Below are 11,869 nucleotides of genomic sequence, written 5' to 3'. Positions count from 1 at the left end.
GCAGCGCAAAGGAGAAACTCGAAGATGTCTGTAAAGAGAAAGGCGGACGGAGGAGGACCCCCGGTTAAATAGGCGGAAAGGTGGGTGACGCCTCAGTGACGCCAGAGGACGCCTGGCTGCCGAAGGGTCGCTCGCGCCCCAAAGGCGAATCGACGCCATTAAAGAAGGATGTCCGCCGAAATCCTCAGACTGCCAGGTCAGCAACAACCGCCATACGCCATAAAGAAGGCGGGGAGCTCGAAGCGCGCGCGCCTCTCCGAGGGATGGCGGCAATCTCGAAGCATCACTTCCTTCACCCGTTCCCCTTCTGGTTCCAGGCTCGGAAGTGGGGGGCTACTGTTACGGGGGAACTCAGCCACCATGCCCCACGTGACCGGCACGCGCGCCCAAGAAGACTACAGCTGCCCCTTGATCCAGTAACCCGACCCCGAGTCGGATATCTTCGGCTTCGCAGCCCGACCCCGAGTCGGCTGCCCCTTGATCCAGTAACCCGACCCCGAGTCGGATATCTTCGGCTTCGCAGCCCGACCCCGAGTCGGCTGCCCCTTGATCCAGTAACCCGACCCCGAGTCGGCAATCTCTCGACAACGACAGGCTGTTCCCCTGAAGCACGCCGCGACCCTCTGCTCCACTACTCCCTGCAACGGTCGTATCCGGCGCTGCTCCACGATCTCCTGTAACAGCCGTACAAAGCGGAGCTCCACTACGCCCTGTCATGGCCGTACCCAGCGCTGCCCCACGACGCCCTGTAACGGCCATGTCAGTGGCAACTCCATCGTGCCACACGATGACCAACCCCCCAGAAGGACCCCCCAGCCTGGTATATATGCTGCTGGGGGGAGAAGGGGGGAGGTAAGCGAGAACTTCCAGTGCATTCTCTTACTTGCTACTATTATCTCTCCTTCTCCTCCAATCTCCTCTGACTTGATCGTCGGAGGGCCCCCACTACCCCAGTGGTGGTGCGAGGCTTGCTTGCAGGTTTCCCGGTGGAAAGTGGAGCGCAATCAACACCAACCAAGGCAACCCAAACGGAACCCCGTTCACACCGCTGTGCCAATCGTTCTCGGTTTGGACCACCAGCAATAATGACCATTTGGCAACATGAGCGAATGTTTCATGGTAATATTCTAAGCCTTCAGCTTGAGTGTAACCTTTAGAAACAAATCTTGCTTTACAAACAGGAGTGAATGTTTTCATGGTAATCTATCTAGGAGCCTAATAAAACTTCTCAGCCGAAACACACAGTTTACCCAGAAAAAAAAAAAACACATAGTTTAGCCGCAATTGCGTCTCTTTATTCAAAAACGTCTTCTTTGCACCAGTAAATACATATCATGTGAGCTTATCCCTCTACATATAAATCCATGCGCATCTCCTCCTTAGGAGCAAACTGATTAGAAATTAATACCGGACCGATAACTAGATACGCGGTAAACATTTACATCTCAACATCGATACACGTGCAGCATCATGCCAAAGAATCCAAAACAAATCGACAACTCACCACCAACTTTTCTTTCTCCTCCCTCAAACTCTTTTATATTCGTCACGCCGTCAAACCAGAGGTGTACTTGACCCCAGTGGAGGGCAGCCAGAGGTTCCCATCAATAAACTGACCTACGGTGAAATTAACGGCGTCCGCCGAGTTGGTTAGAACGCGGTACCCGGGCCACTTGACCCGGCCGGCCAGCCCCGAACCGGGCCCGTAGTTCATGTACTCGGCGTAGTAGAGCGTGTCGAGCGCGAAGTTCCCGTTCCACTCGAGCCAGCCCTCGGGCCGGAGCAATCCCCCGAGATACGACTGCATGAAAACGGTCCGGGAGTACTCCTTCCACGGCCGGCCCAAATAGCTGGCGGTCGAGTTGGTCAACCCGGCCAGGTCGGCATCGGCAGAGACGTTGCAGAATTGAAGCGAGAAGCCGGTATTCTGGTTGGGGTCCTTGCGGCCCTGGGCCGTGACGGAGTTCTTCTGGTCGGGGAGGGGGCGGCGGGCGAGGAGGACGCAGTTCTGGAAGACGGCGGCGGCGTTGCCGAAGACGAAGTCGACGGTGCCGGTGATGAGGCAGTCGCGGTAGAATTGGCGGAGGGAGTGGGCGTAAAGGGTGTCCTGGTAGCCAAGGAAGCTGCTGCGGTAGTAGACCGAGAGGTCGGAGTCGGAGCGGAGGGCGACCGCCTGGTGCTTCGATGGGCCCGCCGTGTTCTCAATTGTCAAGTCCCGGGCGATGAACCCCTTGCCGGAGACCGCTGCACGCATGGCCATGCGAACAAACACACACAACACACACGTGCATCAGCATCTTAGACATTGGACCATGAGGACGACTCGAAGTCGAAGTCCTACGTCGGTAACAATGCATACGTTTGCCGACTTTATAACATATGGAGACTGGCTTTGCCGACTTTACGCTATGGAGAATATCCCGTACAGATTTAATTTATATAATGTTAAATTATTTAGATTTTTTTAAATAAATACCTTTCAAAAAATTCAAATTTGTGAATATTCTTTTAAAATTTATATTTATTTCTGTACCCTTATAAAAATACTATTTTTTACAAATACTCTTAATATAACGATTTTTTTAACATCATTAATAAAAACCATATTTATTTTAATTAAAAATAAAATAAAATTATAAAATAACAATTTTGTCCTCTATCGTGCATGCTTTATAAATGTTTTTTTTCGAATGTAGCTATTAAAAGTATTTTAATTATTTTAATTTAAAATTGTTAATTTTTCAACGGCGTTAGATGAAATGGATACACATGTAAAAATAAAAATAAAAAAATAAATAATAAAATAATTATTTTATAAGAATATGCATACAAATATTACTTTGAAAAAGATATTTATAAAAAAATGATATTTAGAAAAATATTTATGCAAAAAAATCTAATTATTTATAAGTGCCCCAGTGGCCGCAGGATTAGAATAGCAGAAAAATTATTAGCAAGCGCCTAAACGATTGCCGGCTTTAATTATCATTTTGCCGTTTTTAGTTGAAAATCCCTATAAGTATCTTTAATTGTTTTTAAAAATCCTCACTGCCACAGTGAGTTGGTCTGAACTCGGCCCCCCCCCCCGGCCCCCCCCGGCGCGGCTTTTTACCAAGCGGGTACGAAAAAGTGACGGAAAAGATGGGGAGAGATCAGAGAAGACGACAGAAACGTCAACTTTTCCGCGTTTTGGAGTGTGTGATAGGGTGATCACAGCAGGATCGAATGGACCTCATATGATCAGACGGACAGAGATATATGAGGACGTCGGTGGACCAACGTGCCGGACGGGGCAGGCAAGCAGCACCATCTAGGTTCTGGTTGTTGTGCTTTTAACCCAAAAAAAAGGTACGAATTTTGAACCAAAAAAAAGGTACGAATTTTAGAAAGCGATGAAAAAGGCTGCAAGCTGCACCCGTCCAACCGGGATATACGTACATTGGCCCCCACAGGCTCATCCTGATATGGTGTTTAACGGGAAAAAAAAAGGTCAGATCATTGTCACTTCACTTACGTGCACGTCATTTCCAAGTTAACTTTGGAACCAGAGCTTGGTTCAATTGGCTTTGGGCTAATATGAAAATTACGACTCAGACTTCTTTACCCATAAGAAGAGGCCCTTGAGTTTTAAATATTTCAACGAATCTAGCTTGTAGTTTGGTGAAATTTCTATGTATGGTTGCAGTCTCAGCTAGATTCAAAGGAATGATAAGTTTCTACGAATGATGAGTAGTTGCTTGACGTACGCTTTCTCCATTATGATTAACATAAAAATTCGATAATTTTGATCAAAAGATTGATGCTGTTCAGGCTCCAGAGTGACGTTTGCAGCACGTGTTTCCTTCATAGCTATTAGCCTGGCGTGACAGGGCCCACTTCTTTAGCATTTTAAGTTGTAGCATCCCCGTAAATACTAATAAATACAAAAGAGTCCTCGTATATGCTAATATATATAAGGGAGGCATGGGACACCAAAATCGAAAGGAAACACGAGGCCAGACACTGTTGCACAATAACCCTTTATGCAACAAGAACCCTAAATCTCATGTAGATTCATACATCGCATAATTTAATAGCTAAAGTATAATGGCAAGATAATATCAATAAATAAACTAAAAGGACAGTCAAAGGCTTTGGCCAGCATTAATTCAACTCGAAGGAAGACGAAGTGGATATGAGATGAAGGAGGCCATCCCTATCTCACCGAAAGAGTAGGCCATCCATATCTCAGTGCTTCTATTTTAGTTTTGATTATTCTTTTTTTTTTGGGTACAAGTTTTAATTATTCATTTAAATAATTAAGTATTTGAAGCAAGCTGGCAGCTCGATCAAGTGACCGGGACTCAATAACGCTTAGACCAAGATTTGATGAAGAGTTATTTCGAGAATGCCTACTTCCAGGTTTGTAGCTTATTGCTTATTATATTTTTTTATTAGAAAGATATATTTTTTTACCAAAAAAATAATATCCTTGTGGAAGAACAATTATATAAAATATTTTCTATGCTCGCCGGAAAACAAGAAAGAAATTAAAAGCCAGAGATGTCTCTGGTTACTCACCGAAGGTGGCGCTCCGGTAGGTGGTCCAGCCGTCGACGAAGTTCCGGCTTGCAGAGATGATGGACTGGCCCATGCCGTCGCCGACGAGCATTATATTCCACTTCTTCTTCTTGATCTCCACGTTCTCCTTGTACACTCCTCTCTTCACGTGGATCACGTACCTCTTCGTGCTCTCCGTCGGCGCCGCCTCCACCGCCGCCCCCACCGTCGTGTACTGCCCGCTCCCGTCCTGCGCCACCACCGCGTCCGCCGCCACCCCCGCCGGCGCCTGCAGCAGCCTCCGGTCCCCCGCCGATAACCATGCCGGGAACCCCTCGCTCGCCTTCCCCATCAGCCTCCGCCGGCCGGATCCGGCGGGAACCTGACGAAGGCCATTGGCGACGAGGGAGGTTACGGTCTGGAGGCCGCCGCCGACGAGGGAGCCGACGACGCTGCTGGTCCCGTCGAGGGACTCCTTGCAGGTGTCCTGGTTACCGAGGGCGGCACTCAGCCAGGAGCGGAGGTCGGAGAGGCGCTTGCCGGTACCTTCGGCGGCGGCGGAGGCGGCGGTGGAGGTGGTGGAGGGCTGGGAGGCGGAGATGGTCAAGGAGAGCTCGTCGGAGGAGAGGTCGAGGAGGTCAAGGCAGTCTGAGACGGCGGAGGAGAGGCGGAGGTCGCCGCCGAGGACGTCGGAGAAGGTGGAGAGGACGGAAATGAGCTTTTGGATCTCATCGAGTGTAGAGCGGAGGGTGGAGAGGAAGGATGTCGAGAGGGCAAAGGAGCTCCCCGACGACGTCGAGTTGTTCTTCGGCGACGAGGCGGATGCCGTTTGGAGGGAGGGGGAAGTGAGAGAGAGCGCCGGCGAGAGGAAGAAGAGGAGGAGAAGAAGAAGAAAAGCGACGGCGGTTGGAGAATGAGCCATTTGAGATAGCAGCGAGAGAGTGAGAGGGAGTATTAACGTGGAGGGAAGGGGTGGTGGGAGAATTAAAGGTGTTGAGGAGTTCGGTTTGAGTGTGGAATTGGTATGTCATGCTTATATAGAGATTATGGAGCTGAAGGCCGGCTAGAGAGAAAGGGAGAGTAACGCTTAGTTCAGAGAAACACTAATAGAGGAGGGTGGGTTTGCCAAAGTTTTCTTTAATTGAAAGCTCTTTTAGTCTTCTTTAAATTAACGAAGGGAAGAAACGGACGCAAACCAAAATCTCCATTTATGATGCTATTTTTCTGATTGATATTTGGCCTGTATAATTTTTTATTTTTGGAGTTTTGCTACTTTCCGTTCCAAAACAAAGGCACCGGCTTACGGATTTTTGGTACTAGTTTTTGCGAATCTGAGAGTACTCTTTTCTAGGGTTTGGATCGTTGTATCTTGACCAAAGTCCTGCAAGTTGCATTAAAAGATTCTTTGCAGTATTTTACTGAAAAAGACTTTAAAGTAGGAAAGAGAGAAGTGGTTGGTGAAGCCATAAATTATGTTACTTTAATAGTGCAACCAAGCTCCTATTTACAAAAACAATAAATATAAAAACAGCCACAAACCCATTAAACCAAATACTGAGAATGTAATTGTAAATGCAGCAATTACAACCACAAATAATCCCAGATACAAGCATTTTCTATTTACATATATCCAAACGTTGCCTCGCAAACCTAAAATTTTTCCGACCTAAGTTTTTGTTTACTCATAAGGTGTGCCGATTTGTCTCCTTTAAAACATTAGGATATCTTCATTTCGCATTTGAGATTGTAGAAGTATGCCAGCTGAGGCAATTATGTAAGTATCCAGTTGAGTTGAGATCAATTTGGCTTAGAATCATCAAGCTTGATTTGAAATTAATTTTGAATCTAAAATTGAAGATTATATTTAGCTTATTTTTTACCTAATCAGATCTGACCCTATTTTTTTTTTGTGGAAAATGATGAAGTTTAATTTTGGGCATATCAAACAAAGACCTTTCTCTAACAACTTGATGCATAAAGCTTGTTCAAGATTGGCTGAAGGTCATTTTAAAACTGAAATTGAAGATCACATAGTTAAATGAATATACCTAACTTTTAAGCCTCATATACATCAACCCTTGTCCTGTTAGCTGAATTTTCAAGATTCAGTTGGCTGGTTAACATAGTATCAGAATATAGAATTGCTAGAGATCACAAATTCAAATTTCCTTCATGCTAATAATTTGCTTAATTAATCTAGTTATTATATATCTCGACTCATGCAGTCATTATGGTCCCTCCAGATATGTGCATCAAGCCTCACAGAATGACATGTTTTAAATTTGATATATATTGTTGATCATTTTTCTATTAATTTAAGCTTTTGTACTAATTGTTTGGTTAATATTAACAATTTGTTATTAGTATATTTAAACAAAACAATGATACCAACACCTTAATCCAATAGGTGCAATCTTTTTTCTGGTAAAGTCATTGGGGGTTGGGTGCCGATAACTTAGTTTGAGTTCTGCCCTCACCTCGATTTTGATCAAAGTTTTTTCTCAGCATAGTTTTTAAAAAAATCAATACATTAATTTAACATTTTCCCAACCTTGCTTTATGATTTGTTTTCACCATTAATTGAATTTGATGGCTGTTAGTGAACCTACATATTTTCTAGCCAAATTAATTTGATTGACAAAAAAGAAGTTTAGGCTTGGATTGCATTAAAAGTTCTCAAACTTGAACCAAGCTTGAATCGTACATATCAAATTTGAGTTAATTAAGCTTATAATCAACTTGAATAATAGTTATTCATCAGTATGGCTCAAATAAATTGTGCACATCTTGAAAAGAAAGAATTTTGAGAAATTGTTGCATGTTGGCTAGTTCATATATATATATTATGGTAAACGATCTTCTTGATATATATATTTTTTTTGGAGAACAGAGAGGGAAGAGCCATCCTAAAGAAGAGAGGTGGTCCATGGGCTGTCCATGCTGCTTGGATTTTTTACTTCAAAAATTTCCCGAGCATGATCAAAATCTTGAGTGATAGCATAACTTCAAACTCAAACCTTTGAATTCTTACTTTAATGTGAGAGAATGTACCACCGAACTAATGCTTAAATACCTCTTCACAATTATGCAAAATTTGAACCCTCACTAGATAGTATTTATTGCAACAATGAACTCTCTTTTCTAACGAGTTGCATCTTATGAAACATGCTGTGCCCCTGTTCCACTTACTCAAATGTACACATATACAGGTCAAAATTAAGAATTCATCACTTCATAAATATTATTATATAAATATGTTACAACACTAATAAAAATTGCTATTTTTTGCTTTGAAATAATAAAATAAACTAAAATTTTATATCTGTAAAATCTTGAAAATCAATTAGTTGAAAGATTTTGCCTGGATCGAGATGTGTGATGTATACTACCCTAAGAACGTGATTCGTCCTCTACATACGGTTGGTGATGATCTCCAGCTTAATCTCAATAACACCTTCAGCCATCTAGAAAGAAAGATTACGAAAAAGAAAACAAAAAGATGGAAAAGAGAGTGACATATTTTTATTTTAAAGTGGAAGAAGAGTCTTTCGCACTTAGAGACAGAGCATCAGAGAGTGGATGTAAGGTTGAGTGTTCAAATTGTATTCAAATATCGCAGGGTGCTGATTCCAGAGCCTATTTATAGACTCTATCCGGCTAGATTCAGAGTTTATTTATAGACTCCATCCAGTTGGAGTGGATGTGAGGTTAAGTGCTTGGATTGTGTTCAGATATCCTTAGATGTTGGTTCCAAAGTTTATTTATAAACTCTGGTTGGAGTGGATGTGAGGCTAGATCCGGATTTTATTTATGGACTCCATCCGACTGGATCTAGCATCCATTTATAAACTCTGTCCGAGTGAACGCGAAGAGATGTTATATTTTCAAGGTTACGTGATATTTCAGAAACACCGTAATTTTTTGGAGACCAACATTCTCTTTCGAAGAGTTATGACTCTTCAAAAAAAATATATATATATATATATTAAAGCATTTAAATTAACTAAAATATAGGAGATAAGATTTGTTAAGTTTTTTAAAATATTTTTTTTAAAAAAATTAAAACTCCAACAGTGTTGAAGTTTCAATTGGTTTGGTAACTCATTTACACCCTAATTTTACTATAATCATTTTACCTCTGCAGCAGTTTCCATCCACCAATGCGATCCAGACAAGAAAACATTATTCAAAATCAAATATCAAAAATGAGGGCAATTGGAGGCACGCAAATGTACATCGGCTTTAGTGCTGCCCACATTCGTTCATCAATTTATTTAAAAATATTTATTAATTTATTTGTCTATTCATTAACCACCATGATCATGTGATGCTTTTCTTGGTGGTTTCTTTTCTGATGAAGACATGAAAGTCACCATCACCGGTTGTAAAGGTACACTTGATGAAGATACTTTAGCATCCCATCCGAGATCACGCGTCCATGGGAAGGCCACTGCTGCCAAATTAGACCGAGGAAACGAGAGAGATACCAGGATACACATCCGACCGCGTGTCGGCTCTCGCTGCCAATATTGACTCTGGCCACTTGAGCTGTCGACACGTAATACCCTAGAGAGCGAAAGTACGCGGAATTCAATCCCGTGTGGACCCACTACAATCGTCTTGCACTTTACTTCAGCTGCAATCTTCCCTACATTAATAAAAGGTGGGTTGGGACGTGTGTGGCCATGCATGCATCTTTTACGTAAAATATGCCCTTATCCTAGCTAGCAAACGTCGCACTTCTGCTTATGCAAAAGTTCCTCTCATTGCCAGGCGAAATGTGTCCATCTTTTTAAGTTAAGCCATACAAGCCATGTGACAATGCAGCAGTCAAATCATCATATATATTTTTTTCTAGATAGTAAGCGTTTATCGAGCGATGAATGGTGCGGCAGACTGAGTTGCTTTTTTTGTGGCGACATTCGGATGGAGTAGTTTGGACCAGGATCAGAGATATACCCCATCCTCTGTAGGCAAGTTGTACTCATGTGAGAACTACTATATGAATGTGCTAGGACCACCTGCTTAATTCTCAAAGTCTGTCATGGAGCACATTTAGTACTCAATCTAGTTACAACTCCGAAATAGACTTGCAGACTCCTCAGTTAGAATTACTGGATTCCACGTAGTCGATTGGTTTTTTTGGCTAAGCTTGCAATATCTAAGCAAAAAAATCTGATACTACCATAGATTGAACACTTTCACAGGAATGTAGGTAGGTTTAAGTCATAGGTACTTGGACTTTCATGATTTAAGCGTTTTGACCATTAGGACATCTATCTTTATGCATATATTATTGAGAGAACAAGGAAAGAGAGAACCAGGCAGTCAAGATAAATTATTTAATATATAAATGCCCAAGGCTTAACCCTGCAAAGACTTCCAGACCACATATGTTGCTGATTTGAACTTTTACCATTTCTGATTCTGCCGACACCCTGCGCTCTAACTCCATTCACTGTCACTAGAATATGAAAGCTAAAGGACCTTGGCATGAACTACTAGAATATACTTAACCCGTCGTCATAGTAGATGTTCACTTGTTCCACGTGAAATGTTTGGCTGTTCCCTCTCTATGCTTTCATCTTTCCGTTTAGAATTCCATCGATCCTAGCCCCATACGTCAGTCCATGGAATAAATATCCCATGTTCTTCTTCATTTATTCTGGTCCATCTCGCATTCAATTCCCTCACAGGCCAATCTGTCTCCCCAACCAACACCCTTTAAACTTCAATACTTCATTCATTTGAATCTCTGTGCTCGTGGTTGGGTGATCACCTTCTCTTATTCTCGAGCACGGGCTCCTCCAAAGTTCTGTCATGGACGTGGTATCTGAGCACTGTCGTTTTAATGGTGGAACCTTATTCATTGTGTACTGGATAGACCTTAACGAATTTAAGAAGCACGACTTGTGCACTGAGCCTATGCATGCTTCTTTTTTTTCCGATACGTTATGCCACGACTTGATTATAGTCCAACTAAAATTGAGACCGGATATGGGAACTAACAAGTGGATGATGAGACCGTAGAAATGTACGGATTTTTTTTCTTAACGTGGAAACCTCCGCCACTTCTATTATTTATGCTGGTTCTTTGTAGTTGCAATGAGTGATTTATTTTATGTAATAAAAAAAGATATTAGCTTTCGAAAAAAAAAGAAACAAAATAAAGAATATTCTTTATCTTTTTTTCTTATTGTCTCTTTTTCATTATGCTCTTACTATTCATCCCCTTTTCTTTCCAAAATGTAATTATCTTTATTAATAAAAGTTTGGTGGCTCTTTGTAGCGTCTCTATATCACCAAAGAAAAAAATAGTGCAAAAGTTAAAGTACCTCCTTTATTATTAGCACATGAACGAGTACAACATCTTACCGGTATGCCAAAGCCATTGTCCGGGTGCCTGCCTTTTTGATGCTCCTCTTTCGCAAAGCTCTTTAATTCATGTAGCTTTTTGCTTTTGAGAAATTAAGAATTCTCAAGTCACCATTACTCCTCTTTTATTATTTATATTTGCATCAAAACCGCGTCAAGGCCTCAAACAGACCTCATGAAGCATTCTTCATTTTTTTAAAGAAATATTTGAAAAAAAAATCTTAGGTCCTTTTGTGATTGGTCTTGGCTATTATTTCTCTTTCTACATTCAACTCGGCGGAAACCACCATCCTGGCCATGAAAACATAGGATCAAAACAGTGTGTAAGATAGAAGATTGTGACCAGCTGGTCGGCTCTCCAGGCCATGATTCACCACTTGCCAATCATTTTAGTTTTTGAAATAGTTCCAGTCCAAGAAAAGCATACAAGAAGATTACCTGGGATACATTAACTATCTAATCACATTATAAATACAAATTAGGGACCTGTTGTTCAAGACTCGGGTCATGTTTTACTATTTGTTCATTGTCCAAGTTTTACAATGATAACTTCAATCAGAGAGAACAGCACAAAATTATTTTTCATAGTTTTCAGGAATACTTCCATATATTTTGGTTCAACAATAATACTTTTTACATAATATGCTATGCACCTAATAGTGAAAGAAAGTTCTCCCTCCCTTCTTGAAAGACATACAAACCGACCAAATCGACCTGGAAAAAACCAACGTTGCGAAACAAGATTCCACCATATATATTTTGGCTTATGGAAGATACTACAAATTATCAATTTTGTTTTTGCAGCACAATAATCCTCAAATAGGCAATCTCCAAAAAAAATAATTTTGATAATGCATCTAAAAATTTACTTTTAATGCCCCTTTGCTCAGCTTACAAAACCAAAGAAGATAGGATGCACGCATGTGCACACAGCATCTTGCTTTTGCTTTCATAA

At 41.8% G+C, this 11,869-nt stretch overlaps 1 protein-coding gene across 1 annotated transcript; it reads right to left on the bottom strand.

Moving 5' to 3' along the window:
- Nucleotides 1-1,273: 1,273 nt before the first annotated feature.
- LOC103716945 (pectinesterase/pectinesterase inhibitor PPE8B) lies at nucleotides 1,274-5,631 on the bottom strand. Its single transcript, XM_008805161.5, has 2 exons — nucleotides 4,561-5,631; nucleotides 1,274-2,244 (listed from the first exon to the last, which is right to left on the bottom strand). The coding sequence occupies exons 1-2, from the start codon at nucleotides 5,459-5,461 to the stop codon at nucleotides 1,547-1,549; spliced, it is 1,599 nt and encodes a 532-aa protein (XP_008803383.2). The 5' UTR covers nucleotides 5,462-5,631; the 3' UTR covers nucleotides 1,274-1,546.
- Nucleotides 5,632-11,869: the final 6,238 nt, after the last annotated feature.

Source organism: Phoenix dactylifera, chromosome 5, assembly GCF_051530095.1.
Source record: "Phoenix dactylifera cultivar Ajwa chromosome 5, Ajwa_hap1_PhDact_Kaust_v1.1, whole genome shotgun sequence".
NCBI classification, from domain to species: domain Eukaryota; kingdom Viridiplantae; phylum Streptophyta; class Magnoliopsida; order Arecales; family Arecaceae; genus Phoenix; species Phoenix dactylifera.
This window is presented reverse-complemented; position numbering and strand designations above follow the sequence as displayed.